General features: G+C 36.7%; 1 protein-coding gene across 1 annotated transcript in view; it reads left to right on the top strand.

The window, feature by feature from the left end:
* ATRNL1 (attractin like 1) overlaps positions 1-21,146 on the top strand; it is a 568,892-nt gene extending 547,746 nt beyond the window's left edge. The window contains exon 29 of the mRNA XM_026069767.1: positions 21,022-21,146. Within this exon, the coding sequence (XP_025925552.1) occupies positions 21,022-21,146 (125 nt within the window). The remainder of the gene's footprint in view (positions 1-21,021) is intronic.
* Positions 21,147-21,489: the final 343 nt, after the last annotated feature.

Here is a 21,489-nt window from a genome sequence, read left to right as displayed (position 1 = left end):
AGGGTCTATTCTTTTCAGTCAGCACTGAAACATCCACTTCTCTTCCCCTTTTTGTTCTGGCGCTGGGGAGAAGGCTATTAGGTTGCTCCTAGGAAGTGGATCCCCCCTAGAGCTTCCTTTTCAAGAGCAGGAAATGGAGTTCACTGCTGATGGCTCCACAGAGCACCGAGCCCAGTGTTAAGGTTCCCTGTATCTCTGTCGTATGTTTCCAAGGAAAGCCAAGGAATGATCTAATAGAAATGGGTCTGGATAGTGGCGAATCATGCACTAAAGTCAGCCGATCCTTTCATGCTAGAGACAGCAGAACCTCAAAGAGAAGACCATTGACTGAATAACTTCAAAATATAATTAACAAAGATTTGTCATGGAGAAAATGTCTAAACTTAGCAAGAACCACAGCGTACTAAATGTTCACTGCTTAGCACTGAGTTCCTGAGTACAGACTTTATTAGCAGCACAGATCACTGGATAAGGTATCTCTGAAGGACTACTGTTATTACGGTTCTATTTTGTTTTCTTTTTCTTTTTTCTTTTTTTAAACAGTGCATTACAACTTCTGTTTGAGATCTTTTGATTCACATATTTTTGGCCATAGTACCCAAAATCTAGGATGGCCTTTCTGGTGGCAATGGATATTCTGCTTCTCTTTGCCCAGTGTTTTGTTTATACTTCGATTTTAACCCCTAGATTTGTCCCTATTAAGGGACAAAGTTCATCAGGCCCAATTATATAAAGCTTGTATCACATCACTAAGAGCATTAGAAAATGCTGTTGCAGTGTAAACACATATCTGAGATTCTTCAAAGCTTTAGTGACTGAAATGCAAGCAGATGATAATCTGAAAATATTTGATATTTACAGCTTAATTTCAGATGGGTTTTATATTGACTTTTACAGACTGACAAACCCCAAGCATATAGATAGTTTGATGTCTCCAAGTTTGTTTTTCACCTCTAGAAGCTTATTTTATGTTTTTGTTTTCATTCACTAAAAAATGTTATTTACCAGGCAGTGTAGAAAGTTATATTTTCTGATAATTTGATTCATCCTGAAATCACTGAAATAATTTTTCTGACTTCTTGAAGTTGCAATGCTGATGGAATCAATTGTCAGCAAATCATTATTGAAATGTGTTCATTTGAAATACTCAGAAAATATATATTTTACAGACATTTAACAAAGCACTTTGGCTTTTTATGTAATTGCTCACGCCTACATATATTTCTCCCAGTACTTTACTGCCATGGTTCCTTTGCTGCTGGTCTCTCCAAGCCTGATGGCCTTGCAGTGTTTCTACTTGATTCCATATTTTCACAAAGTTTGAGACATGAATGGTTGATTTGTCTACTCTGATGATTTGTTTATCAAAGACCCTTTAATTTCATGTCATTTAAGTTTCCTGAGCTCAGGGTTTAGACCTGGATGTTAAAGCTTTCTTGCTAGGTGAAAGAGCCCTTTTAGAACACGATGTTTTCTTCCTAAGAACCTCTAAAATGTAATCAAATCATTTCCCCTTTTCTGACCTCTGAATTGGAGAGTCTTTCCAAAGCCACTGCTATGTTCTGGTATATCCAATGTTACTGTTCTGATATGTGTAATCTCACATTTGGCTATAGAGGCAAATGAAGTAGAATTGTTTTATTTAAATATGCTGCATTTACAAACCAATTTTTTATATGAATGCCCTGAACGGTGAATGTCTTCACCATTAATTACTGTTCTGTCTATCTCTGTCTCATCCCAATATTTTACCAGATATATTTCGTAAATATACTACAAAAACATTGGACAACACAGGACATGCTAAGGATACATTGTGAAAAACCCTTGCTTAATAACAGTTCCCTGTCACTACTATTTTTGCAGATATTTATTTTTATTGTTTCCTCCTTTAATTTCTTTTAGAGTAGTCCTGTCTAATCCCATGGTTTCACATAATCTGTGCGTATTATTTTATATGTGTTACTAATTTGATCCTTTCTTAAAGCTTCTGTCAGAGGGCAATTCAGCCCACCTATGTTCTTGATTCTAGACATGCCTCTCTCTCTCCACTGATTTTTCAAATTTGATGTGACACCTTCCAGATTTGAATGTCTCTGCTAGGTGCCTAAAGCAGATGGGATAGGTTTGAGACCTTTGTCCCCATTACAAAGTCTCAACCTACCTTGATCTGATTGATATCTCTGATTTAAGCAGTCAGTTCTCACACATGCAATGTACTGCTCTCAATCTTCACTTCTTAATATTCATTGTCTTTCTCACACTTCTAGCTTTGCACTTTCTCTCGTTTCAGAATATTCCCCACTTGCCTTCTGCTGAACTTCTTTATGTCTTTCTTAAGCTCCACCGCTACACCTTCCTTCCTTGCGCTATTAGCTTCTCCTGCCCTATCCTTCCTCCTATGCCCATGTTATATCTCTTCCATTGAATGTTTTGTTTATCCATTTGGAACAAAACACATCTTTCCTTTGTTTTTAAAGGACTGTACAAATTGGTATGTCTGTATATATTTCCAAAATTATTATACTGCAGTTTCAAATAACACTGAAAGTTTAATTCTTTTATCGTGTTATTCACAGAGATTCACATAGATTCTTATTTCTATTTAGCTAACGCTGTAGAGCTGCGTGTTGGTCAGAAAGCTTTGTACTATAATTGAGTAGCAAATTATTATTTTTTCTCATGTGTTCAGTGAGCTGGTTTTGCAGATCGTTCAGCTCAATTCATTATGATCAAATGGAGAAGCATTTGTTTCAATAAGATTTTAATCTCTAAGGCTATCTTTTGCATCAGTGACTTTTCATTGTTAATTGCTTTCTTGTCCTCCATTAACGTGTATTTGTTCTTGCAACTGTTTCATCCAAACTAAGGCTCCTTGTCTTTTTATGTAATTTTGTCCCTTGATGCTGCCAAAAACTGTATAGAATCACCTCTCAGAGGAATTTTAGAAATGTCCTGAATTTAATCCCAGATACATCAGAACACAAAATACAGTTTTACTATGTTATGGCACCAAATAAAAACACTAAGATACTTAGTCTGAGGTGGATGTTTGTGAGTGAATTTCTATTGATATTATGATTAAAAAGAATATGCACTGAACAGAGTACACCCCAAAAGTTCTATAATCATCTTACTGAAAATTATTTTCACTATAACTTTTTCTGAACCTCCTGCTATGTTATACACCAGAAACAGCATGGAAAGCATGGAATTCAAACAATTGTAAATATGCCCCCATTTTTTACATATTAAAATAATAAAATGAGTGGGTAAGTTGAAATAATTCTCTCCCTTTTCAAAAATCAATCGGATGTGAATTTATTATTTTAACACAGCTGACAGAGAACATATAGAAGGAATTCAGTAATGAAAAGCATTTGGGGGATTTGACAGGTCTTGGCTGAAATGAAGTCCTATGAGACCAGCATTTGGAGGCAGAGGTGAAAGTAGAAATTGGTTTACCTGAAGATCTCTGTATATGGAATCTAAATTTTCAAGGGAGACTGCCTGCCAGTGTCAAGACTTATCTTTGACACATCCAGCCCAAAATCTATCAAAATCTGGAAACTTCTTTCTTTTTATTATAACTACTGTATGTGTGTTTTTCTCTACAAAACTTTGTTGGTACAAGTCCTGAAAGTTTCCCAGAAAATTTTGTGCTAATGTTATAATCTGTTCAAAACTACAAATCATTTTTACCTAGATGTTCTCTGCTTAACTGTAAGTATGCTATTTGTAAAGAGAACTAGTTCTGATATTACAAGTGACTGTATAAATCATTGACAGGTGCATTTTACAGCTTATTCATGTATTAATTTTCACAATAATTTAGTCCACTTCTCTATGAAAAAATATTTTTATTAATGCATTCCTCCTGCTCCACAGATCTATGCAATATTTATACTGACAGTTTTCAATGGAAATAGTATTTTTTACTTCTGTTAGAACTGCAAGGCCAGTATAGATAGGCATGAATGAGGTAGACTCTGTTCTTTCTCGTACATCGTTAATACAGCTGTTTACAAAGGTCTGCTTGGTAGTAGCTGTGTAACAGGATGTCAGAAATGTAATTTAAAGACTCTGAACTACACAGCGTAACTGAGAGCTGACAGGGATTTGCAGAACTTTTATTACTTGGTAGGGTATTGCAGAAAAGAAAAATCCAGCTAAATTTTCATTTTCAGCTTGACTTTGAAATTCTGTGGGTTAAGGAGATCTTTGAGCATGTTTCTTTTAACATGAAAATTTAAGCACAGAGAAAAATTATTGACATTGTAAGCTTATTGGGGCAGTGGTAATTTATTGCATCCAACACAGTGAGACTTGTGTCCCTAACTGGGGCCGATAGAGGTTACAGGCAGATGAGTGAGTAACAATAATAACAATTGCATTGAAGAAGAAAATGAAATTCTGTCATGCTATGGTGAAGAAGTGTTCTATCCATACATGCTGAAATACATAACATATGTAGAATAGAGTTTTATATAATTTTAAATACTATTTTTAAGTGTACCTATCTTAGTAATCGAAATCTGTGAGCTAAAGGTGGCTGTGTTCTAGGAATTCTTCCCTGGCATCCAGAGCATGCACAGAATTATACCAGTATGAAATAATCCTGTCTTGGGGTCATGTTCATATATCTTTGGAAATAAGATTACTATTTATATATTTATTTAAAAGTGCAATATTTACTGGCTCAGAAAATTCAGCCGTACATTCTTAGGGCACTAAGGCAGAGCCAAGCCCTGAAGCTTTCAAAGCTGACTCACACAATATAGCATGGTGATGCACCATATTCATCCTGAATTGTGCAAACCAGAAGATGTTACTTGCCTTTGAAAATACAAGCAACAAGGCATGTTAACTCTTATGTTATCACCAAAATGTTTTGTGCTAGCTTTTGAAAACATAACATATAAGCAAAATATAAAAAATCATAACCTCCTATCAGAGGTTAGAACTGCCAGAGCATTCAACAGGAGTTAAACGTAGGTAAAAAGCGGAAGGTATAATCTATAGCAAGGAGTGGCAGGTGAGCTGCATCTAAAAAAAATAGTTTCTTCATGAAAATACTGTGACATTTATTTTCCATATTAAAAATTCAAATTCAAGTATTTAATGTCTCCTACACATCAGCTCTTTCTGCAGTTCTGGGACTGATGCAGTTTTGCCCATAGTCATTTGGGGATTGCTTTTCCATCCGCTTTGATCATGTTGTGCTTCTGCAATATTCCCACCAGTTATTCTGAGAACACTGATAACTGAATCTCGTTTTATCTGCCTTAGAAAGTGGAAAATCACATAGGGGGCTCTCAAATAAAACTGTGGATGAGTAAAAACAAACAAACAAACAAACAAAAGCTCTGCTTTTTAGCACCTTTAATGTAAATGTTGGCATTTATGAGGATTTAACCAAAACTCTCAAAAAATTGTAGCATAAACATATAGGATGGACTGCTAGTATCAAGCCTTTTCTTTCCTACATAAAGGAAAGCATTTATCATTCCAGTAACACAAGGGAAAGAAAAAATGCCAATTCACAAACAAAACCTCTCTTGATTTAATATTGTTGTTTTGTCCCCTGCGATCCCAGAATGATAAATATTGTACCTTCTTTTGTCAGTACCAGAAACACTTTCATATGTGGAAGAAAGGCTCATTCATTATATTCATATTGGTTTTTTTCCTGATTGTTTTTCCAAGCTGTTTCAATATACATTGCACTGATGATATTGTGTCAGCTTTCTTGAGCCATTCTCCAAAGCTCCACAAATATCCGTATGCTGTTTCATTTTTATTTATTATTACTTTTATTATTATTATTTATATTCTCGAGGCTTTTGGAGGCCTCACTGTGGCTTGGGGCCTCATTATATCTAGAGGTGTACAAACATATACCTAGTCTAATATACAAACACTGGAACTGTACATGCCATGCAACTGCACATGTTAGAGTGTTAAGCCAGCATGGTCCTCCAGGCAGCCCCCAGACAAAGTCTGTTTTGCCTGCTACCTTTTCCCCCAAAGGAGAACAGAAAGGATGGCCCCACAGAGGGGACAGCCCTTTCTTCTGGAGACTTTTTGTGCTGTTTCTTCCTGAGTACTTGCTGTGAAATGTCAATGCCTATGAAATTTGCACAGAACACATTGGTCATCCTAGGTGAAATATCTGAAGCTCCTTCTTCATCCCACCTAGCCAACAACAATCCATTATGTTTCTGATTAATAGTACAGTCTTTCAGTAGCTTAAAGCATATCTTGATTTCAAAAAGTTCTTTTTTGCACATAATCTAAATACTCTGAATAGGCTTGGGCCCTGATAGGATGCACCACAAGTGCTAAGGGAGCTGGCCAATGTCATTTCAGGGCCACTCTTCATTATCTTTGAAAGATCATGGTGATCAGGAGATGTCCCTGAGGACTGGAAGAGAGCAAATGTCACTCCCATCTTCAAGAAGGGCAAGAGGGAAGGTCTGGGAAACGACAAACCAGTCAGCCTCATTTGAATCGCTGGGAACATGATGAAATGACTAATCCTGGATAGCATTTCTAGACATGTGAAAGACAGGAAGGTTATTGGGAATAGTCAGCATGGATTTATGAAGGGGAAATCATGCTTAACCAACCTGATAACCTTCTATGGTGAGATGACTGGCTTGGTGGATGAGAGGAGAGCAGTGGATGTTGCTTACCTCAATTTTAGTAAGGCTTTTAACACTGTCTCCCATAATATCCTCATAGACAAACTGATGAAGTATGGGCTAGATAAGTGGTCAGTAAAGTGAATTGAAAACTGGGTGAACTGCTGAGCTCAAAGGGTTGTGATCTGTGGCACAGCATCCAGCTGGAGACCAGTCACTAAGTGATGTCCCATGGTATTGATACTGGGGCCAATACTGTTTGATGGCTACATTAATGACCTGGATAATGGGACTGAATGCACCCTCAGCAAGTTCAAAACTGGGAGGTGTGGCTGACACACCAGATGGTTGTGCTGCTATTCAGAGGGACCTCAACAGGCTGGAGAAATGGGCAGAGAATAACCTCATGAAGTTCAACAAAGGGAAGTGCAAAGTCCTGCATCTGGGGAGGAATAACGCCTTGCATCAGTAGAGGCTGGGGGCCAAAGAACTCAAGAGCAGCCCTTCAGAAAAGGATCAGAGGTCCTGGTGGACAAGTTGAATATGAGCCAGTAATGTGAGCTTCGCGGCAAAGAAGGCCAACGGTATCCCAAATTAGGAAGAGTGTTGCCAACAGGTCAAGGGAGGTGATCCTTCCCCTCTACTCAGTACTGGTGAGACCACATCTGAAGTACTCTGTCCAATTCTGGGCTCCCCAGTACAAGAAAGACATTACTGGAGCAAGTCCAGCGGAGCACCACAAAGATGATTAAGGACCTGGGGCATCTCTTATATGAGGAGAGGCTGAGAGAGCTGGGACTGTTCAGCCTAAAAAAGAGAAGGCTCGGGGGGATCTTATCAATGCTTATAAATACCTGATGGGAGAGTGTAAAGAGGACAGGGTGAGACTCTTCTCAGTGGTGCCCAGTGACAGGATGAGAGGCAATGGGCACAAACTGAAACACAGGAAACTCCACTTGAACACAGGAAAGCGCTTCTTTACTGTGAGGGTGATTGAACACTGGAGGAGGTTGCCTAGAGAGGTTGTGGAGCCTCCATCCTTGGAGATATTCAAAAGCCATCTGGACAGAATCCTGGGCAACGTGCTCTAGGTGACCCTGCTTGAGCAGGGGGGGATTGGACCAGATGGTCTCCAGACGCCCCTTCCAACCTCAACCATTCTGTGATTCTGTGATGCTATTAAATGATTTTCAGTGGGGAATGCACATAAAGTGCATTATGTTTTAAGAAGAGCTCTCCTGACTTCAATGTGATACCCAACTTTCTCTCATTGAATGATAGCATTAGGAAACATAGTCATTGAACTAAGCCTAGACAAATAACCAAATCACTCTTCTTATTAACATGCATTAGTTAATTTGTGTGTAGTACTTTGAAGATAATAAGCTGTGTATCAGGGCTCGGGATTTTAATTCTATTTTTCCTCACTGGGCCCATCTCTTGTCTTCATATCTGAACCACTAAGGAAAGGTCAGTAAACACTGATTTTGTAAATGAAAGTTCTGAAATACAGGTTGAAAGTACTAGTGTTTGAAAAAAGAAATGTGTGAAACTTCAACTTGTTTAAGTCAGGACTTCAGTATCTGGGGGCAGATTTCTCCTACCTAGCCTTATGCCTCTTTATGAGCTCTCATATGGTTAAGCATTTCGTTACTTCACTGTAAAGAGTGTTTGTTCCTTTAAGAAATTCCTGGCACTACTTTCTTCCCCTTGAAATTCGTCTTGATGGATTTGGAGAGGACTTAATAAAACACATTGCCTCAGCCTCTGCAAACCTTCATCATCTTCATGCAGATGTCTGACACTGACAGAGAGAATAGATGTATCTGCGAGGGCATCCCATTGGAACTGCACAATTTCCATCCCTTTTGCAGCATGAGTAGTGAAAGTACAGCTAAATACATCAGAGAGGAAAAAATGCATTAAAATGTGTACTCGTTAGCACTCAGCTTTTAATAAAATCTTGAAAGAGAAATATTTTTCTTAAAACACATATTATGCTCATATCATGAAATAAGGTAGGCAATATTTAGACTGAGTGATCAAGTAGATTGTGAATAAAGAAATAATTAGATCATAGTTCAAATGTAAACAGTTATTTTTATCTGTCTTTGTTAATAGTGGAGGTGTGTATTTTTCCTGGAAAAAAGAACTGCCCACTAAAATGAGAAGTCAGGAAAAGGATAAATAATATAAATGATTATTAAGATGCTTGCGGCTTTTAAAAACTGCTGTACCACCATCTCCTCAGACTGTTACAATTCAAGAGATCAAAGTATATGGAGGGAAATTAAAGAAGTCTTAGTAACTATCATCAAATTCACAAAGAGAATTCTTGATTATTGGATGTCTAGGTAGAGAAAAACAAGTTCTTGGTTAAAGGTTGCTGGCAGTAAAGTAGTTTGGAGACTCAAGCTTAATGGAACAAGAAGAAGCAAAAATAAGAATGGAAAATAGAGGGCTTTAGGAGGAAAGACAATAATAAATAATATAGGAAAAAGCCTGGAATCCTGTATATTCCATTGTCATTATATCAAATGCTTGTCCATACAAGACAGAGCAAATAAAAACCAACCCACACGTTCATACATCTGAACGCTAGCCTTGAGGAGTTTTAGATAAGTCCCTCTCTTGTCTGACCCTTGCCCTTTTTGGGATAATACTTTCTATTATGGAACCTCACACATTACCAAATCCCATTCTCACTACTTTTTTTTCCCCTTACCTTTTAAGATAGAAGTCATAAAATCTGATGGCCCATCTGTTAGAAACAAGGTGCAGCTTGCCACTGATTACCTAGCATTTCCATTCTTTGCACCCAAGCTTGCAGCAAGCTTTTGGTGAGCTGGTCCTAAGCAGAGAACTTGCTTTTCATTATCACCTCTTTCCTATTCTGTATGAAAATCAACATTTGCTTATAGCTGCTTCAGAGTCTCAAGTGTATGGTGTCTAATGGTATTGCTTAAAAAGTTTTATATTTTATCTTTTATAACTTAGGATAATTATTTATAGTTGCAAATCGTAATGTAGCAGTATTATGGGAAACAGAATGCTGGATTGCACTGCAAGGGGAAGAGCAGATTCAGGGTTTATTACATGATTATATTATAGAAGGCACTTCAGAGGCTATGGAAGAAAGCAACTCAAATTGTAGCAGTTCTCTGAAGTTGAGATAGTAGAAAATAGATTTCATTCACAACACACCCTTGTGTCGTCGGCACTGTATATACAGCCATTAAAGTATAATTGAAATACAGAAAATCAGGAAATGAGAGAGAATTGAAGCCAAGGTTTTCACATGTGATCAAAAAGCACATGGGAAAAAATATAGCAGGGGAAAGATCAGCAGTTAAATAGGATGTAGAAGACAGTATAATTTTTGCTTTTAAAAAACAGATGGGACATTTAGCAAAATTGCAGTGAGGGAATTCTAATGTCCTGCTGAAGGTTTGTATCTCCTTCATCATATAGCAAAAAGTTTTTGAAAATGTGGAAGTAAAACCTGTCTTATAATTACATCCTGGAAATACAAACCTGGCGTGGTACTTTATATAGTACTTTGCTTTTAAATAAAAATGTTGTAAAGAACAATGCAAAGAATTGCTCTAAATTTTGCTTGCTGTAACAGAGTCACAGGACCATTCTGGCACTGGAATACTCTAAGCAAAAAGTATCTCTTGCCACATCATCTTCTCCCTGGTTTCATTTCTGCCACTTTACTCCCAAGACTAATGACAAGGAAGGGCTGCTCTGATAACTCTTTAGTACCTGAAGGTTTGTTTTCACTGAGGACATCTGGGAGCTGTCTTTGCTGGGAAATCGACTACATGAGAAATTCTGGTCTGCATCTTTTACCTGTGACTTTCAAATCTGCCTCGTAGCAAGAGTCAGTTCAATGGTGAGAGATTTTACCTTGTTTTTTGACAAAATAGTGGCCCATCCCTCAAGCTGAGACTTATGCCAGATCTGATCCCAAGACAGAAACAGTTCACTGCTCTTCTATCTCTATGGAACCACCCCAGTACTGAGAGCAGAGCATTTGCTTTTTTTTTTATTCTCAGGCATTAATAGGTACTGAAACTATAAGTAGCCATATGTTAGAGATGCTGGGGACTCTGAAGTTGTCATCACAGCAATATTTCAAAATATGTTAGAAAATTCTGGGCATGCTTTCTGTCCTGTTGACTTAATTCTGTGTTATACTCCCAGGATCGTTTGTTTTGTCAGAGTGACTGCTGGCTGTGTAGCTAGGAATGTACTGAATGTCTAATTGTGGAAATCAGCAGAATACTGAAGAACTGGCATTGTTATTTGGCCAAAACCAAATTACAAGCCAAACAGTGGATAGAGCTATGATATATTGCAGCAGTATGTTGGAAGTGGAAAACAATTCCAGTACTTAGTCAACCTCAGAGAGCAAAACTTTTAAGTTAGAATACATTATGGGAAAAGCACTGTAGATAGAATACCTACTTCTGATTAAGTTAAAGTTGTATTGAATTTCTGATGCACTGTAATAATTTGTTTGTATGAACATATTCATCACTTCCTGGTTTAAATAAGACTTTTGACAGTGGAAAAAATCCCAACACCTGCAAAATAAAGGTGCAAAAGTGAAAAACAGCAACAAACAACATCTTTTGAGATTATCTCTGATCTCCTCCCTTAAAAGTGAAAGGCACAGTAAGTAGCATTGTGTTACCTCCAGTGGGACAGAATTGGCCCCTGTTGGGCCTTTAAACCTATTGTCTTTAAGGTTGTGTGCTTTATTTTGAGCAGAAGAGAGGTCTGATGTGAGAGGGGTAAATTGTGTAGTAGAGGAACAGCAGTGAGGGGAATAAAGAAAAGTCTAAGAGTAGCAAAGCTACAAATCTAACAGGATTAGTTATCACCTGGATGGAACTTTAGGGAGGTATTCACAAAGACTAAATTTCACCTAGTGAGGTAAATCACTCTAGATTTCCTCCAGAGACAGGAGGAGATCTCTTTTAAATCACTTGCAGAGGCAAGATAGACCTCTCTAGAGAGAAACTAGCTTATGTGAATACTGCTCCCTTTGTCTCCTTCTAATTGTTCTCCTTACTGCTCAGTTGTGCTTGTGCCTTCTCTCTTTCTCCCACTTATTTATTCACATATATGCACACACACGTGCAGTTATTCTGATTATTTAATTCCATTAGCGTATGCATATATATATATATATATATGCATAGAAAAATCTGAGTGCAGTTGCATCCATTTACAGTTATAGTTGAAGACCCTCACATACTGTGGAAATTACAAGATACCTTTTCTTGTCTTTTTGTGCAGCATGGAGTCAAAAAGCAAACTTTGTGGCATAGTATCTTTAATTTACTGATAAAGAAAAGAAATGATAGGTTAGCACTGTATTACTGGAGTGTCTAGCACACTCAGATTATAAGAATGATAAATCTATGTCTAACAGGTGTTCATCCTGCTCACAATGTTTAGTAACGCTTTCATTTTCATCACAGTGGTTGAAGTGTCCAGCCTATAAGAGTGTATTTGGGTAAAAAGCTTTTAAAATGTTGTATCTGAGGCTCTATGATCCGCAAATGTTTACAGTATTCCTATCTCCACTTTTCTCTGTTTGGCATGCAGGATCCCAATAAAAGGAGATCACTGAAAGTAGAGACAATGAGTAAAATAATGCTGTACAAGTAATCTCAAGTGTATTGATCTGGAGGAGACAATTGAAACCCAAATGTATCTAATTACTATAGATAGGTTCATAAACTGTCCCAAATGGATCACAGCTGTGATTCTGGCTTCTAAGCAAAACCATTTATAATTCCATTTCTATTTACACAGGTATAACTAAAAGTAAGTGATAATAGTGTTTCTTCAGTACTGCAAGTAGATTTTTTTCTCTTCTACAGAAATGGCTTACAAGATCAAATTAGATTCTGGCATGATTAATGTATCTCACCAAACTCTTGCAGAGCAGCAAATGAGTTTATAGTGATTTTCCTGAAAACAAATTAAACTGCTGCACAACATTGCAAGAATAGAGATGTTTTTCATAACATATGGATAAATGATTCAATGGAAAGGAGTTGTAATCAAACTGAAAATTTAATAGTTTGCAGGAAAAAATCCAAATGCTTCAAACATTACCGTCCATTATAGAAATCTGTGTAATTACTTGCATTTTAACACGTGAAGTGTAATATGGAGTGGGAGTGCACCAGGGAATTAATCTGTATGAGTTTTGCACAAATTCTAAATAGATTATTCCTTTTAGTTGTCTTTAATACTCTTCACTTAAAAACAAAACTCTATTTTGCTAATAATTCAAAATAACATTTTTGTATGAATTACAGGTGATTTTCATGTGTTCACTTGATAGCTTACTGGAAATGTTATGTATCCTATAAAATTTGCTTTTTTCCCCTAAAAATTTAAACATGTTTTGCTATCGATAACCTGTTCGAGACTCCAACTTTATATTCAAGAAATGCAGAAAAGAGGATGTGTGATTACATTCAAAATTATTCATGCAGTAATTACTTGTTCCTTATTTTTTAATGTAAAAAAATAAAAACCTTTACACACAAAACTCTGCCATCATTTTATATGAAATAAGGCATGTTGAGAAAGGCACTGCAATAGTTAAGGGCATTCTCAGCTTTCTGTAACTATCATTTTTGGTCCAAGGTACAAAAATTACAATAATGGAATAAAATGATGGTCTAACAGAACAGATTACTTGCTTGTAACTAGTGCCAAAGTTAAACATCTCAGATAAAAATATCAAGCAGCTTTAATTCTCCTAACTCTGCTATTTTGTGGGAAGAATATATTTCCTGACTAAACATGATGACTACTTTATTAATTGAAATTTAGTACAGATAACTATTGCAGCTTTAGGAACTATTACTAATCTAATCTAAATTTAAACAGTCCCCAAGCCTATTTTAATATCTAAAGTGAGTCAATAAGAGGTTTGAGAAGAATATTTATCTTCAGACCCACCAGTCACCAGTCTACTGTAATTCTTTTTCTTTCAGTCTTGGAGTCAGTCATATGCTTAATATCACTGTAAAAATCTGTATCGAGATTTCTCAGGGAGCCCCAAGGAACAAAGTCAAAGAAATAAATAATACACCTGGCAATCTTGTTTAACCATCACAGCTTAAGGTGTGCTTTCCTCTTCAAATTTAAAGATTTTTGGGGGGCAGTGTAATGCGTCAGAGATCTCTGGGAAGTGTATGTAGTTCAATTTCTTGCTTTCTTTGTAGAAAATACATGTATGTGACTTCAGTGAAAGTCTGTCTTCTATACACAGGGATTTGGGTTACCCATCACAAACAGGTTAGGTTACCCAAAGCCTCATCTACAGACCAGTTTTATGTAATTTAGTTTTCATTTCCACAAGAGTATCCATTTCTTGGTATTCAAATACAATATTACATATTTATCAGGACAATCTTTCGTTCTACTTAGAAGTCACTGATGAAGACCTGTGAAGAGGGCTGGAACATTTCTAAACAATATTCTAGAGATCTAATCATCAGTTCAAGCTCAACGTGACTTAAAGACAAAAAAGTCTTCTCTGTAAACCTTTTCCACTGTTTTTCCTTGAGTCTCTGTGAATGACCCCACTGCCCCTGCTGCCCCTCTGGTCTTGCCTAAACATATTCTTTGGTTGTGATTCCTTTGTTTCCTCCCGGTTAGACTACATAGGCTTGACAAATTCTGTCTCTACAGTCCCTCTAAAATGCTATCTGCAAAACAAAAGCCCTTGCACAGGCTGTCTTCAGCTTACTTCTGAATTACTGCCCCATTAAACAAATGCTGTCTTAACCACCTTTATTTCAGATCATTTTCCTGACTAGTTGGTTTTATCACAGAAATAATTTTTAGTAGCTCCACACACTTCCTTTTTCTATTGCCTCAAATATCATTATTCATCTTCAAGACTCTTCACGACTTACCATTCCCTGCCTGTCATCTCTTATGCAGTTTCATATGAGAAGTCACCTCCCACCTCTGATCAGCATTATCTCAGTCTTCCTCATCCACTTGTTAAATAAGCACATTTCTGTTTCCCTCTGTGCTGCCTTCCCAGAGTGAGGTGCACAGGGCTGATTGGGTCTTTTGCACATTTCTAACATTGTGATGATACAGTCCTGCTAAGTGCGATAATGTCATATTAGCTGCTTTTAAAAATAATCAATAAAGCCTACACTTCCTGTGTTCCAGAATGGCTTGAGTTCAGAAAAGAGGGTGGGAGAAAAAAATTTCAGTTAATCAACGTTAGACTGCACCAGTTCCAACCTACTGCCACAGTGTCTTCAACGCCTCCCTATGTCCCTTCTGCAGTATAGTATTTTTTCATGCTGCTGAATGGACCAAAGGTATCCCAAAGTGCTTGGATAACTAGCCCAGACTGGTGCAGACTGGGCTACTAGTGCATGAACTTGTAGACAGCAGCTGTGCTGCAGGGAGTTAACGTGCCACGTGGTTGCATAGTCAATCCCGCTCTGTCCGTAGCCAGAGACCAAACAGTGCACGCTGTCTCTTAGCCACTAGCACACGGAATAGTTTGAAGGCACCAGATGTTGTACAGGCCTGGATTACAGACTAAACTAGCTATATCTTACACTAAAATGGAAGGGAAAACTGCCTGACCGTATACAGAAATCACTACAGGCCCCTCAGAACACAAATATTTCACACAAATATGTAAGGCCATTTCCTTTCAAAATGAGAAAAATTGGGAAAGGCTGAACATTTTGTAAAAGATCCTTTATTGTATAGTCTGCATTCCCCACAAACTGACAGCAGGTAATTTATAAGTCTATTCTGGGAATAAGAGTTTCTTAGCCCTTTATAGATAGATGTTATTACTAAATACCAAGGGTATGCTAGTTACATTATGAAAACAGATGCAAAGGACTGTGACATCTCCTCTCTACTAGTGTGTAGCTATTGAATTCCACACTATCATTATTTAGTTTATTGTTATTATGCTTTAAGCTCTGTCTTGTATTTTATTTATTTAATTAAGTTACATGCATAAGAAAAGAAAGCACCTCCTGGTCTCCTGGCTGTCTTCCCATCTGACAGAATGGTCTCACTGAAAAAAAATGATTGGGTTTCTTGCCCAAAGTAATTTCCTAGTTAGTTTACTTTGTTTAAAATATCCTTCTCATACTAAGAGTGGTGTCAACTTAAAATATACACCGATGCACCAAACAGGAAGAGAGGCCCGTAAAAAGATTTTGTGGTTTTGAGGTGCTATCATCTTGTCCTTTTTAAAATTCTAATTCAAATCAAAACCCTTTTTAATATAAAAGGTTATGTGTGTACTTTCTCTTCTTGGCAGTTGCTTATGGTTGTTCTGCTTTGTGATTAAGTCGATGATGTCTGGATATTGTCTGGGCACACCTGCTAGATCAGGACCCTCAGATACCGGCACAGGATTCCACCATTTCATGACTTTGAAATGAACTCAGCTCTGTTGTGAGATACAGCTCAAACTGCTCAGCCACGGTGTGTTACCTCTGGTCATGTACAGCACTGAACTTCAGATGACTCTCATTTTTCTTTTGGAAAGTAGGCACTTGAATTTCAGGTTTGTATCTGGTTAGGAGAAGGTTCTGTGGCTCATTCTTTTGGATCCTGAATTCTGTTCTGGTTCCATTTTGTTTGCCTTTTGGATTTCTCCTGAAATGACTTGCTCTACAGCACAGGAGTCTGTAGCACAAACAACATTCTGGACATTTCAGTTATGAAAATTAATCACGAGTCAGTCCATTTTCCTCTATTTGAAAAGTGGTTGGTTAATGAGAAAACAGGAGAAGTATGGGAAGTACGAGAGAATCTTGAAAATTCTACCAAACAACTAAGCTAAATAAGAATATTCCTAGTGCAATGCCTCCTGGTAAGTGAGAGAATTTATTTAGTGGGTACTGAGAAACACTTGTCTAGTAACCTTTTTGAAAGTCATATTCCTCTGCCATTATAGCCACTATAGCTACCATATATGTTTCCATTAAAGAATAAATGTATGCTGACCTGGTGTATATCCACAGAGGTTGAGCTGAGTATGATCTGTTTCATCAGATTAAAAGATTGCGGTTTTTTTACCATGGCATTTTGGTATATAAATATATCGTTAACACGCAAACACACACACACACACACACACAGTATACATTGTGTATCTGTAAAAAAGGTCTTTGTAGACGGGAAATAATGACAAATGGCAGAACTCATAAAATCCCCCACATAATTACCAGTAGTTTTATTGAGATCAGAATGAAACTGTCTTCACTGTGTGCTATGGTCATCTTCATGAGCCAGTAATTCCCATCACCTACTCAGTATGTTTTCAAACTACTTAGATCCATTTGTATGGGTGTTAGTGGACATTGCATTTTCTACAATGGAAAGGCTTTGAATAACAGATCCTTTACAATAAAAGGACTCTGTCCACTATTAGTTGAACATGTGTGATAATGGTAATGAGTCTTTAAAGAAACAACAAATGGAAGTGCCACAAATACTGCTGGGTGCTGAAGGGTAAAGCTGTTACTTTACTAGTATACAGCTTGCCCAGTCTTTTTTGCTTTAAGTCTCTTTGTATAGAAGCTGTCATTTTATTTTCTTTGCTTCAGGTAACCTTAAGCAATGATTGTCATTTTAGTTAAAATATCAAACAAATTGAATTAATCTACCCGAGTTCTAGTTATATTACTGTCTTAAGCATTCTGAATGTTCTGATTCCACGTAACAGTGAAAACACGTAGGATTCAATCAAATGAAGACATCTATCTAAATGTTATCTCCCAATAATACATATTTAAATTGAAAAAATATTTCCAGTTACCTGCCTAACCATGAATCTCAGGACATCCTTTGTTCCCTTAATTTCAACAAAAGGGAGAGTAAGAACTCAATGCATTTCTCATCAGAATGAACAATAGGAGAGGAAAAAAGACTTTAAATATGCAAGCCAGCATGTAAGAGTAACTTTTTCAATGCTAGGATTTTTCTACTTTGAGAGATAGTATAGCCTTACATCAGTTCAAATGTAGCTGTATACAATCAGAGGAAAAACGTTTAAACATCCCAGCATGGGTATTTCCATTTAAATCTGATTACAGTGAAATAAAACTGTGGCTATTAAAGGTTTAGAAGAACTACAAATACAAGCAGTAAAAGAAGACAGTTAGTAAATGAGGTAGTAAAACATTTCAGCAGGGCAAACAGTTTATAGCGCTCAGCCTTCCTGTAGCAGACTGTGCTATTCACTACAGACCCGTGCAGTGTTCCCTGAACTGCACTTAAACCTGCAATTAACCTTTCACGCCTAATGAAGCTGTTTTGCTGGAAAATTAAAATATATAGTACTGCCTGTTTTTACAGAGACTGGGAGGAGAGCATCTCAAAATGAATGACTTTTTCAGATGCTTTTGTTCAAATGCAGAATTAAAGTGCTGTTTGTGTATAAATCGGGAGTGCACTTTTCAAGGCAATCTCATTTGATGTGCTGTATTTTATTCCTGTACTTATTAATTGTTTTGCATAATTGTAAAAAAATAAAAAAAACACCAAAAATTCACACACCAGTAATTTTATGATTAGGCAGTTACTTCCTGAGAATAAACTATTACCATTTAGCTTCCATTAGGAAAGACAATAGTTCTGCTAAAGATAACCACATTCATATTGCTTTCCCTGGTGTTCTTCTCATTGTGGAAGGCAATTATCTCTTACAAAAATATACTTTCCACATATGTATTTGACTGGGCTCACTTCTTAATGATCTTTCCATACATATCCATAAAACAAGCTAGAGATTGTTTTAGCTGCACAGAACTAGGTCAGGTTATTTCTATGACATTTAGTAGAAAAGCAAACTAGACTTAAAAATAGGTCTGGTTCTGCAACTAGGCTTGAATATCCAGAGTGTTAGAAGTGACCCATTGATTCTCCATGTGAGAAGCATACTGATTCCACTTTTCCTTATGGCCGCCTTACTCAAGAGTCAGAAGCAACCAGAGATCATGGACTGGTTTGGCAAATAACAGTTCAGATAGAGGATATTTAAATTGCAGCATTCGGGGAAGGCAGGTAAATGAAATAAGCAATGGTAACAGATACCAAGTACTATGGGATTTACAATTCCAACTTTAATGACTATAAACACATTAAGATTTGTTGTTTAGTAATGAAACTATAAAATAAAGGTAAAGTCCTTTTTTAATGAATATTTAAACCACAGCATTTTTATCAAATCTTCTGTTGTATTTTGATGTAAATTCTGCTTGCCTGCAGTGTTTGTGCATCAGCTTGACTTGGTAAATGAAATTCCTTTAGACCGCCAGTCTGAAATAATGAATTGTTCCCCTAGTTAATTGTATTGCTTTGATAACAAGGAACTATTCTGGGCTTAGAGAACATAGTAAATGAATTTCATCAGATGATTTATGTGACGTTTTGAAAAATGATCTTCTAGAGTGACCCAATTTTAATGGAACTCTAACAGCATGCCAGCATGTCCCAGTATACAGCATTAGAGTTGAAGGAAAAAGTTCTTCCTTTATGTTAATTGTTATGTAAAGTGGGGTTAGCATTATGCATCCAAGCATATTTTTAAAATATCTTACAAAAAAATTGGAAAACCTGTTTTTCTTATAATATATATTCCATTTAGCATACTTCCTAAGCCTAGCTGTTAAAGAATCACATGTAAGCAAGCATCAAAATGTCATTTAGGTTTTATCCTTGAATTCACTAATACAAGATATTGCTGATATTTTAAAGGTGCCTCAAAGATACCTTTTAATTTCATTTATTAAAGTCCAATTTAAGGAATCACTAGCTAATGCCAGGAAATATATATGTGTATGTGAGGAAAAAGACTTAATTAATGTTGGTTCTTACATATCCTGAAATGCAGCAATGATAATTGTACTTAGTGTTTTACAGTGTAGTGCTGCGCATTTTCAAAGAGCTCTATGTACATTAATTAATTCTTGCAACATTTTTGTGAAGTAGGAAAGATAATGTTACAGTTTGCATTAGCGCAGAATTTCCAGGACAGTGGAAACCTGAACCATATCAGACAATATATCTTATGTTCAAGGAGAAGCCTGTAGAAACACATGCAACTGAAAAATATTTTTTGCAAAGTTTCGTGGTAGATAAGTGTTGCAATGAGGGAATGCATGAAAAATAGGCATTGCCTAAGTTGGATTCTGTACTGGAGAAAGTGAGTTTGATATTGGCTTGAGTTAAGAAAATGTACACTGTCTGTTAAACATAGTGAAACATATTTTAAAAGATTTCATTGTGGGGTAGCGTTGTTATTGGTGAGAGGCTGAGATGTATTGGGTTGTATGGAGAACCAGTACCAGCTTTGCCTATGCTAGGGCTGTATGCAGACATGCTTTTGCAGATATGGCTCTCATGGCTTTTTTGCAGCCATGGTGGAGTAGAACATTTGGATGATGTGAACAGTCCTAATCCATTTCTTTACAACATCACCTGTGTGAGCTTAAAGATTATTCCAAAGGACTATCATGAGTTAAGCATACTGTCCATCACAACATTTAAATTCAGAAGTCAGTAATTTCTAGCAAATATGCAGTAACAAACAAATGGAAGAGTAAGTTCTTAAACTACTCATTTCTTATGCATGCCTATCCACACTCTCTGTAATACTCTGTTAAGGTTATAACAGGTCATGAAATATCAACAACTTAACCAGAATTTGGAAAAGAAGAGTTTTGGTGAGTTGTCGATGTTTAGAGTTTATACAGGCCAACACCATCACATTTCACTAATTGTTTCAAGTCCACGCATTCTGGAGTATTTGTATATATTTTTATTTGTGGTAAATACTAATCTTTACATATTCTGAAATTAGGACAACACATATGTTGCAAAAGGAAATATTCAAGGGTATAACTTTGTCTTAACTGTGGTGTCCATTTCTCTTTCATTTTTTGACTTGATAGCTCCATCCCTTTCTAAATGCAATGCACAAACATTTAATACAAGAAAATCTGTGTCACAGAGAGCTTGTCCACATAGCCAAGAAAATGGTGATAAAAAGAGGTGAAGCTAAGGTCACACAGCTGATCAATAAGAGATTGAAATGAAACTGAATTCTCCTGATTCCCAGTCTAGTGTCTTAACTGCACTTTTTTCTTCCTCCATTTCTTCGCTGTTATCAGGTAGAATTTTAGAAAGTGAGAGCTTGGCATCTATCTCAGAAATAATGCTGATGATTTCTGGGAAAGTACAAAAACTGGACATGAAAGGAACCATCACACTGCTGTGGAAGTCTTCTCAGAAAAACTGGGCATTAAATTTTGTTTTTCCTTTATTTATCTTACAGGTCTTGCAATTGCAAGTGCACTGATAGACATTTCACAACAGAAGCCTGCGGACTGTAAAGATAAGAGTTCAGGAGTCAGAAATCGAAAACATCACCTTTCAACACGTCAAGGAACTTGTGTCTGAGATCCAAAAACTGCAATTGTATATTCTGTAATGTTTTCTTTTTAAATGGCTTCCATTGAAAGCTATACTACAGCCTCAGTTTTTATGGAGGCAAACCTATGAATGAACATATGAGGTAATGTGCTCCGTTATAGTCTCACTAGCAGCCTACTATACCCCAAAGCAGAACAAACTTATGGTAGGTATGAGTATATTTAATGAGCTTTGATAAAAACAGTGGATTCTGATATCAGCAAAATATGAAATAAAATACCTAGTATGCTTAATCCTGAACATATCAGAGCAGGGAAAATCCTTGAATACAACTAGGAAAAACTGTACATTGTTTTGTAATGTAGAAGGA

Source organism: Apteryx rowi, unplaced genomic scaffold (assembly GCF_003343035.1).
Source record: "Apteryx rowi isolate R43461 unplaced genomic scaffold, aptRow1 scaffold_3, whole genome shotgun sequence".
NCBI lineage: Eukaryota > Metazoa > Chordata > Aves > Apterygiformes > Apterygidae > Apteryx > Apteryx rowi.
The sequence above is the reverse complement of the archived record's forward strand: the minus strand, read 5'-3'. Positions and strand labels throughout refer to the sequence as shown.